We start from the raw sequence: 23,166 nt of genomic DNA, 5'->3' as shown, positions 1-23,166 counted from the left end.
TCTTGTTTCTGATTACACCTATAAGCCAATTCTATGTGCTATACATGTAGTCCAAAAAAAACCTAAAAACAATAATTAATGTTTAAAAAAAGCCTTAAATAGTTCTGAGAAAAAGACCTAAATATTTGAGCTACATGTTCCTCATTTTATACGCCGACATGGAAATCTGGACATATATTGCCTTCGCCCCGTCCATCCGTCCGTCGTCCACAATTTCTGGTGAATGCTCTTACACCAAAATTTATCATCCGATTGTTTTAAAATTGATATATGTTGTTTACATAGTGATATAAATCCTATTTAATTTCAATAATTTCTGTTTATTATGTCTAGAGTTTAATCTTTAAGTGGCATTTAGTGATTGGGGTACACAATAACAGAACACAATTTTTATGGGAAACCAGTGATTGTTTCCCATAAAAATTGTGTTCTGTTATTATGTCTAGAGTTATTGGCCCTTGTTTCACTTTGTTGTCCCTTGTGAACGTTCTAACGCCAAAAGTGATCATCTGATCTTTATGAAATTTATGCATTATTTTAAATAGTGAAACGAAGAAGCCTATTGAATTTCAGCAATTTCTGTTTATTACATGTACGTCTAGAGTTATGGCCCTTGTTTCATTTTATTGCACCTTGTGAACGCTCTAACGCCAGAAGTTATCATTCCATCTTTGTGAAATTTATATGCATTATTTAGATTAGTGAAACGAAGCAGCTTATTGAATACACTGTGTATAAATTTAAAGTCAATCGGATATTAACTTTAGCCTCTAGAGCGTCCACAAGCAATTGTGGATGCCGGACAGACGGGGGCGACAAAAATATACGACCACATTTCATTTTCAATGTGGGCGTATAAAAACTGAGGTCCCATGTACATATTGGCTTACATGTTGTAAAAGACAACCCTTTACAGTTGGCATTCAGTTACTGGCCGGGCAAAATTTCCCTCATAGCACACTGTATGACATTCTGAGGTTTACTCTCCACTTAAACCTACTTGAATTATACATCAGAACAACTCGCCTGTGCCGTGTCTCCTGTTCTGATGATTCAAGTATGGTTAAATGAACGTTAAATCCTCTGAAAATTAGAAACAGAAAGTCTTTATCTTCATATTAGATTTGATAGTATAGTTAAAAAGAATGATCCTATGAAAAACAGGCCTTTCTCTGATTTCAGTCAAAATGCGTTAGTACGTAATAACAATAGATTTAGAAGAGATGTACGTACATTAGAGGAAGAGGAAGAAATGTGGTTTGATCAAGATGAAGAAGTTCAGGATGCTGAAACTACCTCCACAGTACCAGATATTCTCAAAAATAAACTTGACTCGGATTTTGATCATTTAAATAAACTATTAGAGAGTAAAAAAGGTGAGTGTACTAACTTTTATTATCTGGTGCTGAGCAAAGTTAAGGGGAAGGATGTATCAGTTTAAGCAATAGAAATCCCTTGCAAACTACCATATTGTGAAAGATAAATGTGAAATAGGAATATCTTATCTGTGGTGGACGGTGATTTACTAAAATTGCCATTGAAATTTAGAGCAGAGTTTTGAGCAGGGTCCAGATTGGATAAATAACTGTGGTCTTCGATTTTTATTTCCTCGTTGGTCCGACTTATTGTTAGTCATAACTTTTATTGTATCTTTTTTTCAGTTAAAGAAGCAGCAGAAGTTAAAGATTCACCACCAAAACTGCTCACAAAATCCTCAATTAACATTAACATAAAAACTAATAGTCCGGTGAACAGTCCTATACACTCGCCGGGTAGTCCCACCTCTCCAGGAAGCCCAGAGAGTCCAAAAAGTCCTGGAACTACTACACCAAATTCTACCAGTCCTGGAAATTGTATTCTTCCTACCCCTACCCCTCAAACTTCACCCAATAATTCTCCAATGGTTGACAAAACAAATGCGGTAACCAAAAAGGTAAGTTTCATATGGGCCAGCTTGCTTCATTTTACAGACCATATTCCTGTTTGATTAGATCTGATAATTTGCCCTGTCAGGTGTAACTTTTTCTACAATGAAAAATTTAGGCCTGTAGGATTATGCCTGTTGAAAAAAGGATTTGTCTGGTCTAGGAGTTGGGTGAGCATTTTCTGCTTAGGGTAAGCAGAGGTAAGCAATTTGATTGGTCAATGCTTAAGGCAGAATAACTTTGTTTATGATGAGAGTGATGAAACTTGGTGTATAGTTTCATTACATCAATAATTTGATGAAGTTGGGTGATGAGCATTTTCTACTTAGGCTAAGTAGAGTCTTCAATTTGACCAAGACTTCAGAACACAATAACTTTGCTTCTAATTGGCTGAGTTCGGTGATCAGCATTTTCCACTAAGACCAAGCAGAGATAAACACTTTGACTGGTTGAGACTATCTAACACAATAACTTTGATTCTAAGTTTAATCATAATCATTTTCTGCTGAGGTTAAGTATAAGCAGTTTGATTGCTTGATGTGTCCGCTATTTATATCGGGATTGAGTCGGTGTATCTCTCGATGCTTTCTAATGCAGGTGTATACCTTTGTGTTTAATATTTTCCTAGTCAATATTGTGTGTTGTTTTTGTTACAGCCGGGTCTTGTTGGATTGGTAGATTATCCGGATGAAGATTCAGATGAAGAAGAGGAAACCGATCCTATTGCTCCTTCAGCTAAACGTGCACGTATTGGAACGTAGTAGCTAGCCTTACTAACAAGGCTAACTTTCGTACAGAAACACTACTTACAATACAGTCAGTGTTTTAATAATCATACCTGTTATATCCTATCACTGAAGACTTATTGACGCATTAAAACGTGTCAGTGTTTAAAATGAAATCTAGGATATAGGACAGCACGACAGATCCCGTCTCAGACATGCCAGACACTGTCATCCGAAATCATTCCAGCATCTAAACTTAAACAAATTGGTCAACGGCTAAATGAGATGGACCAATAAAATGATACTCGCTTGCCTGCTTGTCGTGTTGTTTTGACAGTATTGACTATTTATTATATAAAGAGGGTTTGTGGATCAGACTTATGTTAAAAACAGCTATGATAATTGAATTATAAAAACTACAATGTTATCAGAAGATTATGCCTTGTTCAGTGTGAATAAATTATCCTCTGTAGATACTGTAAATTAGAAAGATTTTTTTTTTGTTTTGAGTGGAAGGATTGTATGTGCTGTATATTTTTGAATAAACAAAACGTGAATGGATTTAAAACGGAATTGCCCGATTAAGCTTGCAATATGTTGAAACAATTCTTTTAACAAGTTATTAAGTGTTAGTCATATAGATTGATCTTTATTTCTAGAAATGTCTGTTACTGATAAAATAATTATTTATAATTTATCATCGAAAAAAAAATCATCCAAAAGATTGATTTGAAAAATATGTATATGGAGTTTGGTTTCTCTTTTATGGAAAAAGATGAATCACCATTGGTATGTCTTTATTAAGTGCTATATCATTCTTTCATGGAATATATTTTCTATAAAATAGAAAGTTCATCCAGCATTATTCATGTCAAGAAATATTGGACCTCTTTAGTAAATTGTTCTGTTTACTTTTAAGAAATGTTTCCTTATTTTTCACTTGTTAAAATCTCAAAATTTGATCAATTTAGGTTTATTATTTTTTCAATAGTAACATATTTCTAAATGTAGATTTTTGTCTGTTGAATTCTGAAATATATTGAACATTAAATATGTTCTATTTTACTGACATGTAAGTAATGGATAACTATGTATATCATGTTAATTTACATCTAAGTTTCTTCTCTTAATATTAGGTTACCTCATCTTGACATAGTTAAAGGTAAACAACCACTGATGCCCTTTCATACAGGATTCCATGACATAAAAAATGTTATTTAAGAAAAATAAACCTTTCTTAAAACCACACCAAATAAATGGTTTTAAAATTGGACTTGTGAGTGAACTATTCCATAGAAAAATATACCTCACGAAAATGTGGTCACAATCACCCTAATTTGAAATAAGGAACATTTTATCCTCCTTCATAGCCATATCTTCCTTTTTGAACCATCTTGCTGTAAAAGCCTTGTCACTGCGACGTGTTCAATTTATGTTTATGGTCCAACCAGTGGTTGTTATCTTTGTTGTGTTTAGATGACATTCCCATATTTCTCTTACATAACTTTCATTCCAGTCTATATTAAAGTGCTACCAATTACATATGCTGTATGTAAACTATGTAGAAAAATGAAACAATCTGAAAAGTTTTGTGTTATGCCGGTGATGTTAGAAAAGAAAAATTAAGGAATAGTAATGGACAAAAGGCACAAAAAAATTCAAAGTGTATCATTAGAATAATAATACTACAAGTGTTTTTAAAAAACATATATTTTTACATTTATTAATTTCTTTAGAAAGTGAATATTGTGTGTAAAAAAAAAAACTAGGGTAAAAATTTGAGTTATCTCTGGATTCGGTGGATATTGTCTGCAGATCATGAACACCTGTATGTGAGATCTTGAATGAGAAATTATACAGAGGAGAGAAAAGGCAGCTTCATATTTGTTTTTAAAAAAAAAAATAGAACACGCGACACAAAGCTTCTGTATATACTTCATCCAAACATGTAAAAGAGTGATTACCTTGCTGTATAAAAATTGAAAAGAGAAAAAATCAATTAAAAAATAGAAAATATTATATCTGTTAATAATAAACTATTGAATGATTGAGAAAATAAAGAATATATCTATAAAAATATATTATATTATTTTAAGAAAAAAATCCCAGGTGACTCGGGCTTCTGGTTTTTGCTTGAAAGAATGGGGACACTTTTAGATGTCTGAATTTTTATCATGTAATATATTATTGTTTAATAAATAAACGCCATACATGTGTGGCTTGATAAATACATTTCATTTTAAAGTGGCTAACCTCATTGATTGAGGTCAAAAGTAAAGTGTTGAATGGATTGATCTGGCGTCAGTGTTTAAAGTTTTGACATGATAGTCTCGATAGTCAAGTACTATTGCCTATTGCTACAATAATAAACAATGCCTCAATTATCCATTTTAATGTTCTAATATAATCAATATGACGACCATCTGATGGTCTAGAGAGTTGATTAAGGGCTTATCATGTGCATAATCGAAATTAATAGTTTATATAACATCTGAAGCCAAAAAACGACCTGCAATAGGTAGATTTAGTCTTGCAAAATGCATCTATAATGATGGGACAAAATAAATTGGATTAAATTTTCATTTCGAAATATTAATGGGACGTCTGTTTACTAAGTTTCTGGTTCAAACTGTAGACAGTGAAACACAAAATCAGCTAGATCTCACTATTGGCTATATACATGCATGTGGATCTAAAGTTTTAAATGTAAATTTTTCCGGCATGGTTTCCCCTTGTCTGTGATGCAGGACGGAGGGCCGGACAAGGGCAGATGTCTAGTGGTTTAGATGGGAGGAAAAAACCGAGGTCCCATGTACACTTTGACATGCACGTAAAAGATCACTTGGTAGTTGGAATATGCCTGTCTTCATTTATAGTCAGAGCAGAACAGTAGGACGTTAAAACACAATTTCATTTCATTCATTTAAATGTAAACAGTCAACCACTCTACATAGTAAATCAAACTGTATTAAATCAACACTTATATTTGTACCCTAAATAGAAGAGGTCTATTCATTTTAATAATAAAGTGAAATTTTGCATTTAAATGTGTGGCATCCCTATTCATGAGGAGCAATCTTTCAATCTAATGCAAAAGACTATTTTTCAGTTGGTGATGCTGATGATGTTTTAGCTACTTTGGGGTAGCAGTTTTTATACGCCCAAGTTTTTATGCCGACATATTGTGGGTTTCATTGGGTTCGCTTCTGAGAGTTGAACTACATGTACACCGAGATTTTATTAAGAGGCCACTCCTGTTAAGCGGTCAGTTGTGAAAATTCCCTTGGGTGGCTGCTTAATGCAGATTCTACTGTAGTTTATTTTTGAAGGTTGGCATTTTGTGGGCATCTGACATGGGTACCCCACGACTGATAAATTATTCATAGCCTTGGGCAGTGATGTTAAGACATTTTGCATTAAGTTTTTAATTGGTACCCTTCTGACTCTGTTCTAGCTTACTTTTGGTGGGCGCCTGGCTGGGGTACTCCACCAATGAAAATGTCTGGCATTGTCCATTGATACCTCGGTTGATGCTGAAATGGGTTTGTTGATCTAGCATACTTTTGGAAATCGTTTTTTTTTTATGCACAAATTAGAGCCTTCCAGGGAGTCAGTATACCCCACCACTAAAAATTGTCTGGCGGTACCCATTCTTGCTAAATTGGACAAGTGGTTGACATGCAAGATATGCCAACATTTTGCAGGAGATGGACCGAGAACTGGGAAAATCGTTAGGACTCATTGCCCCAATGCTTTAAATCGAATTTGCAAATAATATGTAAAACGGTAGCCTCTATCGCGTTCAGAAGGTTTTCGGTAAAGGGGGTTAATGGATGGCTGCTGAATAAGGATAGCATTCGTCCTAAGAACTCAATGCTTCACACCAAATTTGAAAATGATCTGTTAAAATTGTATCCTCTATCGCATTCACATTTTCAGCTAAGGGAACATAATTATCAATAGGATTCTTCCTCTCATAACCCCAATGCTTCAAACAATATTGAATAAAAATAGAGCCTCTATCGGGTTGAGATTTTCGTAAATGGGAGCATAACTCCAGAATGAAGGGTCAGATGCTTAAGCAGTGGACACATTAGCCGAATCAATCGGTGCCGAATTTTATTCGGCCGAATGGGTGGACACACTAGCCGAATGCATCACATTTCACGTCACATGATTAAACATGGCGGCGTCTATGTCTTCAATCTATCACGTGACTTCTCGATATGAGTGGTGATTGGCTAATGAATTCTATATTCGGCCGAATGCTTCGGCGAAGCGGACACACCAGGCGAATATAATTCGCCGAATATATCAAACCTGTTTGATTCGGGCGAACCACGTGAATTCTCGATATGAGTGGTGATTGGCTAATGAATTCTATATTCGGCCGAATGCTTCGGCGAAGCGTACACACCAGGCGAATATAATTCGCCCGAATATATCAAACCTGTTTGATTTGGGCAAATCATTCGGCCGAATGACAGTGGACACACTAGGCGAATTTCGAGGCCGATTGATTCGGCCGAATCATTCGGCTAGTGTGTCCACCGCTTTACCAAAATCAAACTCATCTGTGATCTTTGATCCATAACACATATTGGACAAAAATGAGCTCCAGAGGGTCCACACACTTTGTACATATTTCACATTGTAAAAGGCAGGGGCCATAAACCAAAATCGAACTCATCCAAGATCTTTTGATCTGGGGGTTCCACAAACTTTGTACATCCCATTTTGTGTAAAAGGCAGTGGGCATTTAACTCTAGAACAGAAGGTCCGATCTTTTCTGTAAGTTTTATGTATATTGCCCTCTGCAGTCGTGCCACATGAAACTAGTGGTAACCTGATATTTTGGAAACCGCTAACTGGAAGTAGCTGAAATTTTAGTTACTTTGAGAGAGAGAGAGAAATAAGGTTTAACGTCCACTCGACACAAACTAGGTCATTTTGGGACTAACATATGGTTTAAATTTATTTCAATAATTCGCTTGCGCGTAGGGGTCTTTAGCAGTAGGAGGACCCGGAGAAAACAAAAACCCACGAGGTTGGACAGGCGACCCTACTCCTTGTCACGTACAACCACGGATTCGGAAAACCATGCCAGATGACTCAATGACCATCTTCAATAGAAGGCTTGATCTCGCTTTAACTACGTACATTGTGAAACTCGCAGTCGTTGCTTCAGGAACATGCTCAATGACAGGCCTTATGATACAGGCTGCAGATGCTAACCAATCGGCCATCCAATCCATGGCTACTTTGAGATATTATTAAAGATACATTATGGGAGATTCGAAAACGAGTTGGCTGTTTTCACTATAATAGTTAAAAACTAGATAATGTAAAGGCAATTTGCTGAAAATTTCATTCAAATTGATCCACTATGAACCGAGAAATAAGCGATTGAAATTTCCGCCTAGCCTCGATCAACATTACTAAAAGTACGATAAACTTAAAACAGCATAGTCTCGATTATCCATTTAATCGTGCAGTAAATCGGCTCATAATCCACTAAAAGTAAAGTTGATTATGGTCTGGATAGGTTAATTAATGTCTAATTAATAATTTAGATAACATTTCAGGCCTAAAGAAAGACCTGCAATAGACAGATTTAGCTTGTGCATAGGCCTGATCGTATGTTTAATGTTATAATCTGTGAGTTCCATTGAAATCGGTTGATTACTGCGAACTGTAGCATTTCATCTGGCCGAAAGTTTGGCTACTGAGAGATATTTTTAATATCAATGCTATAATAATCTCAAAGTTTCATTGAAATCGGTTAATAATTGCGATCTGTGGTCGTAAGGCTATTTTGAAATTCTTGCTTACCACGTAGGCCTGTGGCAAATAGCCACTGCCATATAAATAATCTTATCTTCTTATACTTATTATAATGTTAAAATACATGAAAGCTCATGTTAATTGTTATATCTGATCTGTTTACGATTTTAGATTGATCAGGATGTAAACAACGCGATACTATAAGTATAGTATAAGCAAAGTAGGTCCACTATCAGTAGTACAGTACATCTGCGAATATTTTTTTTTGATCAGACACGTCAACAATAATACTTAACAGGTGACAGCGCAAGTCACTACAAGTACAAGTAGGCTACAAGCAAACAAGATGGTGGCCTTTTCTTCTGTGGATAGCGATTCGCCAGCTGCTATTCTTGGCACTCTTGCAGCAGGTGCTTTGTTACAATATGGATTCGCCGCATATTGCAGTTGGAAAGAACGTTCAACGTATCGTTTTGTTGGGCGAGTGGCAGAATTGTATGTGTATCCTGTGAAATCTTTTGGAGGTTTATCTGTTCAGAGTGCAAAGTGTACTAAAGTTGGTCTCGAGTATGGGAATGTTACCGATAGGTAATTAATTTAAACTATTAAAGGGAGGCAAATCTATTTAACTGTTCTTTGTTGGCCTACTTCTAGTGTGGAATGGCAGGTGTAGAGGCGCAAATTTCATAATAGTAAACCTATCCCCGTCAAATAATACGAGTTTCGTACCACACGGGACTTTCATCGCTTTTCAAGGAATATCAATACAGATTACAGATTTTATTGTATCTAAACACCCCATAAGAGGCAGCATACAAATATCCACATAACATTTTACAAAGAAAATAAAAAGCATCAACATCATTTATGACAGGAATGAGGAAGGGACATTAAACGTGCTTTCCAGACTGCAAATAAAGCCCATGTTTAACGAATCCTTGAATATTGTCCAATGAAAATTTTATTTTTGCAACAAAAAAAAAGTATCGCTGAATTCGATACTCGGTTCTGGAATCATGATGCCTAAAGTAAATAGGTGCTTGAAATATTTTTGTTGACGTGAAATTATTCTATTAGTTACTTAGTTTTTTTGTATAGGCCTAATGGCAAATTATATAGCAACTACACACTATATAGACCTACGGTACTACATATTGGTCATTGGAGTTATCGATCTAAAATGAATTCCAGCCAATAATAGGCTACTATAAAGTATGCTATGCAAATTAGATTGTAGGCCTCTGTGCTTGCATGCTGTTGGCTAATAGTTACTGGAAATTTTCTCGAGTTTAGACGGCTCTAACCAATGATAAAAAAATTGGCGACATTATCGAACAGCCTGCATTTTTATGATATTTTCCCTTGATTAAAGATGAATGACAGAAACAATAAAACGATGATTATATCGAATCAGTGAATAATTATTAAAACCTCAAATTAAAACTTATAAAAAAAGAAAGAAAATATATCCAGTAAGTCAGAACAGTTTTTCAAACGTTCGATTGATTGATCACCCTACGTACAGTATCGAGCTTCTCACACGATTTTCTATAATAAATGTGTGTGTTTAATTAATGGGTTTGTTTTAAAAAAAAATAAATAAATAAAAATAAAAAATGAATTTACGTAGGTCTCGAAATGTCGCGTCAGCAACTAACCTATATAACTTATAATTTTCCACGCCAGACATTATCCATGTAGGTACACAAACACAATGCAGCTAGTTCGCTTATATAAATAAATATAATGTAATTTCTTTTAAATACTTAACGCCGTAGAAACAGAATTTCATATTTTACATAAACATACACCGTTTTGTCGCTAGGCCTATAAACGCGTTATATGCCACGGTTGAATTTGGATTTAAAGATACATTCCCGCGTACAAACTGGGTGATTTGATGATATATTTGGCCTAAAAACATATTCAAACTAATTAATTTATCATAAATTTGCTTCAAATCCTTCTCAAAACACTGTAATTGTCAAGGAATACCCTTGCTATAAAAAAATCGATCAAACGAGGTCATGTTTGTGTCACGTGACTTACGGGTGCAAAGTCGGAGGAGAATTCATTGCATACACGAGACGATGTTGTCTTTAATCGCTGACTATTTATTACAAATATCGAATCCTAATTAAATTCTCGGATTATCCACTGCCTGCGTCTTTTTCCGTGATTTTTATCTCAGAAAGTGTTGTACGTCTTATTCTTCATAAAGTTTATCAACATACTATCAAGCGCTCAATCTCCGTGTGCAACCTTTGACGTCACGCGTGCAGATATTCCTAATCGTCGAGCTGTCGATTATGAGAACCCTGACATTTTTGTCCTGTATACGCTCCATGAGTGTTTTTCAGGGAATCCAGTATTTTTCTAGTAAGATTGGATATCTCTACTTTCCATATATACCAAAATTGCCATACTTTTATTGGAAATAACCACCTTTAAATAAAAATTATTTTATATAGCCTATAAATAAACACCGTTTTGTCACTATAAACACGTTATGTCACTGTCGAAATCGGATTTTAATAGAAATTAAATGTAAAATTTAAAATACATACATGTAGACAAATCTTTATTCAACATAAATATCACATATGACAAAAGCGCTACAATCGTAATTCCAATTGCAATCACATTGTAATAGACTAGAGGCTAAGCGCGGGGGTGTCCATCAAATGGGCACAAAACCAGATCCAAATTTTTTAGAGTAAAATTTTGCGTAGAATACGACGCCGAGTGGCAATCAGTCCTCATTTGCACAGAAGGTGAATGCGCAGTCATTCTTGTATTATGAAAAGAAGCTGAAAATGATCGAAAGTAATCACACTTTTAATAAAAATGTAAACTTGTAAATCCACCTTTAGTCTTAGTGACTCTGGAGGTCAAAAAGGTGAAATTTACCATTTAAAGCAATAAAATGTCAATGTAAAATATAAAAAGTAAAGCGAAACCTGTTCTAATTAATAATAGGAACATTTAAAATTGATCTTTAGGGGTCTTAGCACCGAACTTTTACTTTGGAACGTCGAAAATGATCTTGCATAACAGAACCAACACAATTTGAAACCTGTTTCAAAAATACGTAAAAACTGTCAAATCGAAATCTCTCCGATTTTTTTTCACAACGATTGATATACATAACGATACTAGTTATCTGAAAAACAATTGAATAGTTTCAGTGTTGGACTCCAGCCTGCAGGCCGCATGGATTTCCGAGAATCCCAGTCTAGGAAAACCGAAGTTAATCTGTGACGGGAAAACACTTATCTGACGACGAGATTAAAAGTTTGCCAATTTTTTATGAGTTTTTATGAAGTTCGCCGGAACATGGACGCAGATAAAACCGACGAATGCATTGTACATAGTAGTTCACAGGATATATATTATGTCGTATTGGTAAATGTTAGCGGGGAAAATTTTGGCAGGCTTTGTGACGCGGCCTGCAGGCTGAAGTCCAGCCATGAAACTGTTCAATTGTTTTTTTCAGACAACTAGTATCATTATGTATAGCATTCGTTGTAAAAGTGAAATGAAATGAAATGGGGTTTAACGTCCTACTGTTCTGCTCCTATACTGGGCTAATGAAGACGGGCATACGCCATACAGTGTGCTATGAGGGAAATTTTGCCCGGGCAGCGGCACGTTGTAAAAGTAATTCGGAGAGATTTTGATTTAATAGTTTTTACGTATTTTTGAAACAGGTTCCGAAGCGGTTTGGTTCTGTTATGCAAGATCATTTTAAAACAAAAAGTAAAGGGTTGGGCCCAGGCCAATGACGAACCGCCTGCTTACTGCAGATCTCATAACTGTACACTTGTCATGTCATGAAATATTTTAATAACTAAAGGAGCTAAATCGCTAATATTTTGACCCAGAAATTGACACAAATGGGTCGCAACGCTGGGGACATCTCACTTTCCCCAGATATATTGTTTAGAGTCTGGGTCCACCAGGCCATGACTAATTAATCAACATGATATGAATGTATATAAACTGATTGACATTCAATCGTTTCTGTTTTTACTGTAATTTCTAATCATTGTTCGGCGAAATAAGTCTCAGTCGAATGGCAATCTCTAGCGTCTCGATATTCCAGTCTGTAGCACCGATACTATTTATTACGCATGCTCTCCAGATAAGAATATGGTGTCATGACTTGTGGAATATGTCTAGCTTCGTTCTTCGAGTCCCTTGTTACAAATGGCGCTGAAATGCATTATGGTACACGATTCGTGTACCAATGGTAAAATGTTTATTTTGTCACGGTAAGATCACAACATCAATGTTGATTTTAATTGACAAATAAATCGTGTTTTCAATGTCGAAGACTGGATGATATTGAGTTATGGAAAATTGGCCACTTTAATATACCGGTACAGTCACACGAAATGGAAATCTAAGTCGGTCTAATGCAAATGAAATGCGACCTTTTCCATGTAACATGCTAAAACGTGTAGCCTACATGGAAAACGGACATGTTAATCTGGCTTACTCGCCGCTACCCTGGCTGAAGTTTACGATTTTAAGTGGGTTGCGTTAAAGGCTGATCAAAACTTTGTTGATGATATCGATCGACATGAGGCACTTTATTCACAGCCCAGCCCATTTGTTATAAAACGGATCGAATTTCTTTTTCAAAACACACGGCTTTGGTTTTTTGCCACGACCCTGGCACATGTTGGTGTAAGGCCCGCTTTCCATGTCGGCCTACGTTTGTATTTTCATTGTACACAAAAAAACGCTGAAGTGAAAAGTGTGGGGAATCGCATGTAAATGGCGTTATTTATAAGTGAGTAAGGATTTATCTTTGTATCACAGCACAGAGCCCAACACTGTTTACGTTCAGTCGCCGCCTTTTTAAAATAACAGTCACCATGTCCAAAAATCTGCCATTTGCAAGCTGAACTTCTGGAAATAAGAGCGCGCGCGGTTCATTGTAGAAGAGAACCCGTGTTTGTACGCCAGAATGTAAACATCCGCATGCGCACGCTTCACGCGAGAAAAAACGCCAGCGTAAAAAAAAGTAGCTCATCGAGAACGACTTTTTTTCCGCGCGCGGAACGCGTAGGAGCGGGCCTAAATCGGATCGAAACATGAGCCATGATGAGGTATACAAGGGCTCGCTGTTCAGACCTGGCCCCCGAGTTCACAAATTAAAGCATTCTCAGACTTAGGTTAAGGATTTACTCAAAATTATTCGCCTTATTTTCACTAAAATGTAGCCCTTATAAAACTTTTGTTAATTAGTGTATCAAATAGCCTACATCTATAAAAAAAACAATGTGTGCAAAGTTTTGTGTTTCTGAATGGTTCACAGCTGACATGACGTCATGATCGTTACTTACTTGGAAAATGACAATCGGCTAGTTCCTTTTTCATTTTTGGAAACAGGTCTCATCCATGGTTATAATTCTGGCCAAAAAAAATATCAGTTGCTTCCAAACGGCGCTGATTTATCATTCTTAACACGTTGGCGATAATGTGCTTAAACCTGTCATGAGAATGCCCAAAACACTGCCAATATTATGTCGAGTAGTCAATCGTCGATCAGCCATTACCGTGGCATGCACCCGGGTAATCTTTTCTTGAATGATTGCTGTTGATGGCCTTCGAGGGCGCGGGTTATTGTCAAGGCTCTCTCTGCCACCCTTAAATTCCGTAGCCCACTTCTTTACTATGGAAAAGGAAGGGGCATCATCCCTTAAAGTGGAGACCATGTCGGCTAGATAACAAACCTTAATCTCTCAACCCTCCGTGTTTCGAGTTAAGAACTGAGGCCATGACCTATAACGTTGCAGCTGCCGGAGCGATTCACATTTTTAAACAAAATTGACAATAGTTTTAATCAAAACAACGATTGATTATTGTTATTTATAATATTTCTACAACACGCAACTACAATTAAGCAGATAATCCTACCTGAAACGGGTACAAATCGTTGTTTTTAAAATCGAGGCGTTAAGCCGTTACTAAGACCGCCATCTTTTTAAACGATACGCTGTCATCATGAAGGCGGGGCTAAATATAAGGCTTTTATAACAGCCAATCAAAAGGACAATCGAAAGCACATTAACTATGAATGGATTTCGATGGCGGTGAAATGTCAGACAAAAACAACGTTTCATTAATTTAAACGTGAATATTTGGAGTTAGGCAACAGTTGTGCCACTACATTGGCCTCTGTAAGTTTAATTAATCATGATATCATAAACTTATCTATTTTAAAGATGTTACATGCATTAATAAAGAAATTGAGTTTGCCACTTGGAACTAAAGGCATCCAATCGTAGCTAAAAACAAACACATCAGTATATCTCAACGTTTTTAGCTACGTTCTCGTAGCTACATGTCGGCATGCACGTATCTGTGTTAGGGTTGGTCCTTTCAGTTGCAGGTACTTCATGACTACCATATAGTCAGTTTTGTCCAGTTCTGGTGATTTCAATGGGTAGATTCACAAGATGGTCTGGCACGAAGACAATAGTAACACTAAAGTTGCGGTTCATATGTCTATCATCCATTCAATGATTGTACTTGTTGGCGGCAAAAGTTTGTTTTAATCTAGTTGATCTATCCTTTTCAGGTTTAGAACGTTTCAGCCAGCCCTCGTACGTTGAAAAATGGTGACAATATGTGCGGAGTCTTTTCAAAATCCCATCACTGTCAGTAATCGTACAAAGGGTTATACATTTAATAAATTATTTATCCATGAGAGTATATAGATAAATCATTTATCCATAAGAGTACCAGAAAAATAATGTTTTCTCTCTACAGACATTGGACAGTGTCTACTAGCAATGGTGTCTACCTAACACAACGACAGGAACCAAAAATGGCACTGATAAAAACCAGTCTACATGGTGATATGATGCATTTAGATGCACCAGGAATGAGAACCTGTCGAATACCAATAAAACCAAAACTGAATAAATCACAATTGAGTAAAGTTACGTAAGTTGAAATGGATTTTATGATCAAATTTAGATATATATTAGAAATCAAAATGAAATGTCATTAAATTATCTCATTTCTAGTAGCTTTTGATTGCTTTAGAATACAACTAGGAACGTACAGAATTTTAAATATATCTGGAGGGTCAAAATTAATTAAATATTATCTTAAAAGCCTATTGATGTAAAAACCTTTCTTTCATTTTGATTTTTAGCGTCAAAACAGATACAGTTCAATCATTAGACTGTGGTGATGACGTAGCAAGTTGGCTGTGTCGTTATTTCCAGAGAGAAGGTCTCCGTCTTCACTTTTCAGAAGCTACTCTAGAAAAAAGAGATTCGTCTAAAGCTCAGAAAAACTGGTCGCATCCGGCTCTTGAAGGCGATCTTGTAAGTTGTGAAATATTTGTTGTTTAAAGAGAAATTAGCTCTTAGTACGTTTCTTTGATAGGCCTATATATTATAATGTTCAAAATGAATTTATTTTCTTGGTGAAAGTGGTTATTTTCTTGCAATGTTTTTAAAATACGGCCGTCATTAGTTAAAACAGTGTATTTATAATGAATAGAGGTGGTACAGTCTTGTATGTTTTATGTTTGTCAGACACTTTAGACCATAAGGTATGTCATAGATTCTAGTGGTGTGGTTTCGATCCCCAACACGCAATCTCATTATTGAAATAAAACTACCATATGGTAGTCCCGAAATGTTAGTTTTTTATACGCCCACATTGAAATGTGGTCGTATATTGTCGTCGCCCCCGTCCGTCCGTCCGTCGGTCCGGCGTCCACAATTGCTTGTGGACGCTCTAGAGGCTAAAGTTAATATCCGATTGACTTTAAATTTATATACAGTGTTTAAGGCCATGAGACGAAGAAGCCTATTGATTTTCAGCGATTTCCGATAATTACTGCCAGAGTTATGGCCCTTGATCACTTCAAAAGATCTTGTGGACGCTCTACAGGCCAAAGTTAATATCCGATTGACTTTAAATTTATACACAGTGTTTAAGGTCATGAGACGAAGAAGCCTATTGATTTTCAGCGATTTCCGATAATTTCTGCTAGAGTTATGGCCCTTGATCACTTCAAAAAATCTTGTGGACGCTCTAGAGGCCAAAGTTAATATCCGATTGACTTTAAATTTATACACAGTGTTTAAGGTCATGCGACGATGACGCCTATTGATTTTCAGCGATTTCCGATAATTACTGCCAGAGTTATGGCCCTTGATCACTTAAAAAAATCTTGTGGACGCTCTACAGGTCAAAGTTAATATCCGATTGACTTTAAATTTATACACAGTGTTTAAGGTCACGAGACGATGAAGCCTATTGATTTTCAACGATTTCAGATAATTACTGCCCGAGTTATGGCCCTTGATCACTTTGAAAAATCTTGTGGATGCTCTAGAGGCTAAAGTTAATATCACAGTGTTTAGGGTCATAAGATGAAGTCTATTCATTTTCAGTGATTTTCGATATTTACTGCCAGAGTTATGGCCCTTGATCACTTTGAAAAATCTTGTGGACACTCTAGAGGCCAAAGTCAATATACGGTTGACTTTAAATTTATACACAGTGTTTAAGGTCATGAGACGAAGACGTCTATTCATTTTCAGCGATTTTCGATAATTACTGCCAGAGTTATGGCCCTTGATCACTTCAAAAAATCTTGTGGACGCTCTAAAGGCCAAAGTTAATATCCGAGACGAAGAATCCTATTGATTTTCAGCGATTTCAAATAATTACTGCCAGAGTTATGGCCCTTGATCACTTTGAAAAATCTTGTGGATTTCTAGAGGCTAAAGTCAATATCCGATTGACTTTAAATTTATACACAGTGTTTAAGGTCATGAGACGAAGAAGTCTATTCATTTTCAGTGATTTTCGATAATTACTGCCAGAGTAATTATACACAGTGCTTAAGGTCGTGAGACGAAGCATCCTATTGATTTTCAGCGATTTACGATAAGTACTGCCAGAGTTATGGCCCTTGATCACTTTGAAAAATCTTTTGGACACTCTAAAGGCTAAAGTTAATATCACAGTGTTTAGGGTCATAAGATGAAGTCTATTCATTTTCAGTGATTTTCGATATTTACTGCCAGAGTTATGGCCCTTGATCACTTTGAAAAATCTTGTGGACACTCTAGAGGCCAAAGTCAATATACGGTTGACTTTAAATTTATACGCAGTGTTTAAGGTCATGAGACAAAGAGGTCTATTCATTTTCAGTGATTTTCGATAATTACTGTCACAGTTATGGCCCTTGATCACTTTGAAAAATCTTGTGACGCTCTAGAGGCTAAAGTTATCATCCGATTGACTTCAGATTGATACACAGAGTTTAAGAGCTTGAGACGGAACAAGTATATTGATTTTCAATGAATTTTTATGACTTGAACAGCTAAATACATGATATTAAAAACCAAACAAATTCTAATGGTTTTCTGATAATTACTTCATGAGTATATTATAAATGTTTCATTAACGAAAGAAGTAAAAATATGCGACAACACTTGTTGACTGCCCGGACGATTTAGCTGCCGTGGGCGTATGTTTCCTTGCCTGGCAACCTATCTTGTTCGCTAGCCTGGAGGTCGGGTGTTCGATCCCTGCATTGGCCGAAAAAGTTCATCCAGATTTTCCAGATGGAGGGCCTGGCAAGGACAGCTGTCTAGTCGTTCGGATGGGACAAAAAACCGAGGTTCCGTGTACACATTGGCGTGCACGTAAAAGATCCCTTGGCAGTTGGAATTCGATATAAGAGTAGGCCGTAGCGCCGCTGCCCGGGCAAAATTCCCCTCATAGCACACTGTGTGGCGTATGCCCGTCTTCATTAGCCCAGGTTAGGAGCAGAACAGTAGGACTTTAAACCCCATTTCATTTCATTTCATTTCTAGTTTGTGTTGTTAAGGTGACATTAAACCCCATCTCTCCAGCTCTCTTATGTTTTATTGGTTGATCCATTCCGAAGTTACCCTCTTTGCTGAAAACCTTATGAAGGCTATAGAGGCTACAGTTTTTAACGGATTTCCTTTTACAAATTTGGTGTGAAGTATTCGGATCATCCATTGTTGTGTGAGCTTGGTATTTGATTCGGTGATTCGGGGTCGAATTGTTAGCTTATTAGATTTCATTTTCACTTGTAAAAATTGAATCTAACTTATTCATAATACAAAGACGTGGTCATTTCGTATGCCCATTGGTTGATTCATTTTGTTTTTCAGACAGCTTTCTCGGATTACTGCTCATATATGGTTTTATCCAACTCTTCTTTAAATCAACTCAATGAGAGGTTAGCCAAACCTGTTCCAATTCTCAATTTCCGAGCCAATATTATTGCTGACGGCTGTGAAGCATTTGCTGAGGTAGGTCTTCCATATGCTGGAGATTTATTTGAAAAAAATTAACGGTAGAAGTCATATCAAGTTTTCTAAAGTCAGGTCTTTATAGAATAACCAGCATAACACTGATTTTAACTATGTTATTCTTCCACATGTAGAGGCGATGTATGAAAATGCTTATGCACGATTGCGCTGACAATTATGTATAATTGGTTACATGTGTTCCATTTGTAATGTTACAGGACAGCTGGAGTAAAATCCAGATTGGTGAAGCAAAATTACGAGCATTAGACGCATGTACTCGATGTGTTCTTGTTACTGTTGATCAGTTTAAAGGTGAAAAGGATAAACAAGAAGAACCGCTAGCAACATTGAAAAAGTAAGTAGGGTTTTATATATATAGTTCTTAAAACTTTTGAATGTTGAAATTAGTAAAAATACTACAATGAAAATATTTATAAAACTAAGAACGCCCTTGGGTCATTCCACGTCAATTCGACCAGCGGGAGAACCCACCGTCATCGATTTCGCTCATATTTTTTTCATAGAAGTGCTGCCTTATGAAACCTCTCGATCCAAAATATTTTACAAAAATTCCGACTATTAAAGATTTTGTAGACATTTTTCCAAAGTGGGGTGTTTCTAAATCGGTGCACCCCGAAAAATGAAACAATGTCAATAATTTCCAAATTACTTGAAGTATCAAGCTGAAATTTATAGTCATATGTAAACCTATAGCCTACGCTGATCCCAACTCTGGTCTGGAAAGAGAGGTCGGATTTTTTTTTTGTCGAATGCGCATGCGCGGAAATATCATATTTTGAAGTTGTTTTATTTTAAACTAAACAAAAATCGATGTGGGACTGCATGGATTCGGCTGAAAATTTTATTGCTGTTTAAAGAGTAGGTGTACTATAACATATCGAAAATTCAAGAGGGTGTTTTTTATACACCCACATTGAAATGTGGTCGTAAATTGTCGTCGCCTCCGTCGGTCCGGCATCCACAATTGCTTGTGGACGCTCGAGGTTAAAGTTAATATCCGATTGACTTTAAATTTATACACGGTGTTTAAGGTCATGAGACGAAGACGTCTATTGATTTTCAATGATATCCGATAATTACTGCCAGAGTTATGGCCTTTGATCACTTTGAAAAATCTTGTGGACGCTTTACCGGCTAAAGTTAATGTCCGATTGACTTTAAATTTATACAGAGTACTTAGGGTCATCAGATGAAGAATCCTATTGATTTTCAACGATTTTCGATTATTACTGATCGTTTTGAAAAATCGATTGGATGCTTTATGACCATAGTTATCATCTGATTGATTTTATATTTATACACCGTGTTAACGCACATATATAATCGTTTCGATTGACTTTGGCTTGATATACAGAGTTTAAGGTCTTGAAACGAACAAGTATATTGATTTTCAATGGGTGTTTTTTATAATTTGAACAGCTAAATCCATGATATTAAATGTTTTGTATACTAAAAGTTAGCCTGGGCCAAACAAATTCTAATGATTTTCTGATTTGTTATTTTAAAATCAGATTTTAGTGTATTATAAATGTTTCATTACCGACAAAAGTAAAAATATGCGACAACTCTTGTTGACTGCCCGGACGATTTAGCTGCTGTGAGTGTATGTTTCGATGCCTGGCAACCTATCTTTCTTGTTTTCGAATTACATATATTTTAACTTGTTAAACTCAAATCAATTTGATTAAAATACAGATCTATATTTCGTTTCGGTTTTTTTATACTTTCGATGTCCTAGACTACATGAGGATCTGACCGGTTGTAGTGGAAGGTCGCGTCAGAGGTCATACGTCAGACATTTGATTAACCAATCAGCATTGATGTTTCTAGTAGGTTACCCACTGTTCCGTGCGTCTCACGCCAAAACCTCATCGTAACAGACCGTTTCATTGGCTAATACCACACACCATCCAGAACGCAGGTTATATAACGCAACTCTTCCAGATCCTAGTGTAGTAAATACATGTAAAACAAAATTTTGAACTATAAAAACGAAACGAAATAGGATCTGTGTTTTAATCAGATTGACCTCGAATTGGATATTCAACTTACAATCCGAACGTAGATAAATGCTCTACTTATGATTACCAGTTTGAAAATAATACCAACTTGGAGTTCGAATGATATTTAATTATTAAATTTTTACCCCTCCCCCCATCAGACTTCAGTCTCAGTAAGGCAGTGTCAAAGCAGGTATACATTTTCTGGACACCAAAACACTTTTCTATTGTGCGACTGCGCACATCATTGGAATTAAGTTTTTCGTCATTAGCAAGGAGGACATACCTGGAACTCGTGACCATAACAAATTCGTTCGTAAGTGTGCCGCGGAATTTTGAACGGCACACTAAGAACACGCGAAAAACAAGTGATCCCAATTGAGTATTCACTGGTGTCCACTGAAAATCTGTGTTTTTCTTTATGTAGTTTGGGTCATTCTATGTGTCTATGACTAGTCTCTGTCTGCGGTTGTATGACGGCTGACTTACCATGTTTTAATTTTGCAAAATTCAAATATTTTTCATATGTATTTAGCCAGGTGTGCCGCTATGTTTTCATGTGTTCCAAGGTGTGCCGTTGGCAAAAAACAGGTTGAGAACCACTGAATGTAATACAACCCTATCGTTTTTATTGTTCTATAGTTAGAACTTAGAGAACACTGAAGTTGATTTTAGAATGACCCAAGTTCGAAATCTAAGCTCCAAGTCTCTTGCACAGCCTACTCCAATCCAGGATAAAGCTTTGGGTGCAGCAAGGATATGTGACTCAGGTGTGACAAAATTCGAATGTCGTTAATAACAGTATGTCCAACGAGAAAATTTCCTTGCAGACCTAACGATATAAAATGATTATTATATGGTATTCTAAAAATGAAACATTAAACTCCAACCGATATCCGTTTTATCCTTTAAAATGAATTATAATTTATTGTGTGCATATATTTTATTGTTTTTGTAGATTTCGATTAAAGGATCCATATGGACCAAAACCAGCCTTTGGAATCAACTTTACTTTGGATGCACCCGGCCAGATCAACGTTGGAGACCCGATATTTGCACTTATGCGTTAATATAATACTGCTATAAAAATATTCTTTCTTTCTTTCTATTTTGTTTATTATTAGTATTTTTTATTTTGATTATGATTTTTATTGTCATAGAAAGTACTCACAATTTTTCATATTAAATTATTATAGACAATGTTTTTCTATCTAATTATAATTATATCAACATTCCGTTACATTTTATTTACTCCATTATATTTTTGGCAGTTTAATCTATCTCATCGGGGTCTTTACAGGACGTGTTCAGTAATACGAAGATTTGATTGGTGGACTCGAGATTAGCCTTCTAATCAAAACACTTGAAACAAAATATTTCACAAAAAAAATTAAAGGAGATTGATTTGTCGATAATGGGCTTGACTGTATTATTCAGGTGAACTGTTCTAATTTGTTGACCTCACAGGCCTAGAACGCCCTTTCCTTAAACACATCTTTAGATATTAATGGAGTCACCATCCAAATAAAATAAACGGAAAAAAAACATCTAGTTTTAATTAGATTGTATGTTTTTGTGAAACATTTCACAAACAAACAGGAGGCTAATGTTTGTTAATCAAAATAGTTATCTCACACAATCAAAAATGTTAATAAAAAACTTGTTAAAGCCATATCAGTTTGCTTAGTAGTCTTTTATCATCAGGATTTTTACATCTGCCATTTTGGCCAGATAGAAAATCATTAGAGAAAAATAGGTCTTGTCCATGGCTGAAGTCTTTTATACGAGCTCTGGGGTTACCAGACATTAGTTTTACCCAGCTTGTGTTCCTATTAAATACGTGTCAATAAATTCTCAGGTAGCGATACAACTTGATTCATTCTAGATAGAGAACGGGTTTGAATATTGTTGAAAGAGGTTAGTACGAGATAATGAATAGATATATATACTCGGCAACGACTTAATTTTCTATCAAGTTTGAGTTTGGTTGGGCACAATAATTTATGAATCTCATCAATTATGAGATTTTTAATATTTTGATTACCCGGCAATTATATTATCTTAGCCTTCTCGATCGTTTGTTATTATAGATCTAAATGGACCATAAAAGGACTGTATATATTATAATCTAATTGACCATATTATAGGTATGATTATTTAAGATTTCGATAAAATTTCGCCTTATATAATAATATATTATGTGTAGATTTTTTGATAAAGCTTTTTTTTTTATGAATTGTTAAATCGTTAATAAATTGATTTACACATTTATAAGAAGTTGTTTTTTTATACGCCCACATTTCAGTGTAGGCGTATTATGCCGTCAGCCTATCCGCCCGTCCGTCAACAGTTGGCTTGTAAACGCGGTAGAGGCTACAGT

The 23,166-nt window shown here is 35.9% G+C and overlaps 2 protein-coding genes across 3 annotated transcripts in view; both read left to right on the top strand.

Moving 5' to 3' along the window:
• Positions 1 to 4,880, top strand: part of LOC126822420 (serine/threonine-protein phosphatase 4 regulatory subunit 3A) — a 36,004-nt gene extending 31,124 nt beyond the window's left edge. The window contains exons 14-16 of one of the 2 annotated variants that reach the window (XM_050551319.2): positions 1,183 to 1,376; positions 1,662 to 1,933; positions 2,582 to 4,880. In XM_050551319.2, coding sequence (XP_050407276.1) covers positions 1,183 to 1,376; positions 1,662 to 1,933; positions 2,582 to 2,686 — 571 coding nt within the window. In that variant the 3' untranslated portion in view covers positions 2,687 to 4,880. Of the gene's footprint in view, positions 1 to 1,164; positions 1,377 to 1,661; positions 1,934 to 2,581 lie in introns of both variants that reach the window. The other variant, XM_050551318.2, reaches the window with a different exon arrangement.
• A 3,881-nt stretch (positions 4,881 to 8,761) lies between these two features.
• Positions 8,762 to 23,010, top strand: LOC126822421 (mitochondrial amidoxime-reducing component 1). The gene is made up of 6 exons (XM_050551320.2): positions 8,762 to 9,022; positions 15,218 to 15,394; positions 15,609 to 15,783; positions 18,625 to 18,765; positions 18,984 to 19,120; positions 21,745 to 23,010. The coding sequence occupies exons 1-6, from the start codon at positions 8,781 to 8,783 to the stop codon at positions 21,854 to 21,856; spliced, it is 984 nt and encodes a 327-aa protein (XP_050407277.1). The 5' UTR covers positions 8,762 to 8,780; the 3' UTR covers positions 21,857 to 23,010.
• Positions 23,011 to 23,166: the final 156 nt, after the last annotated feature.

The sequence above is a fragment of the Patella vulgata genome, chromosome 5 (assembly GCF_932274485.2).
Source record: "Patella vulgata chromosome 5, xgPatVulg1.2, whole genome shotgun sequence".
Lineage (NCBI taxonomy): Eukaryota > Metazoa > Mollusca > Gastropoda > Patellidae > Patella > Patella vulgata.
This window is presented reverse-complemented; position numbering and strand designations above follow the sequence as displayed.

Coding starts and splice junctions, on each gene's coding strand:
- LOC126822421 (XM_050551320.2), top strand. CDS start 8,781: ATGGTGGCCTTTTCTTCTGTGGATAGCGATTCGCCAGCTGCTATTCTT. Junction 9,023..15,217: donor TATGGGAATGTTACCGATAG/GTAATTAATTTA, acceptor TTCTCTCTACAG/ACATTGGACAGTGTCTACTA. Junction 15,784..18,624: donor CGGCTCTTGAAGGCGATCTT/GTAAGTTGTGAA, acceptor TTTGTTTTTCAG/ACAGCTTTCTCGGATTACTG.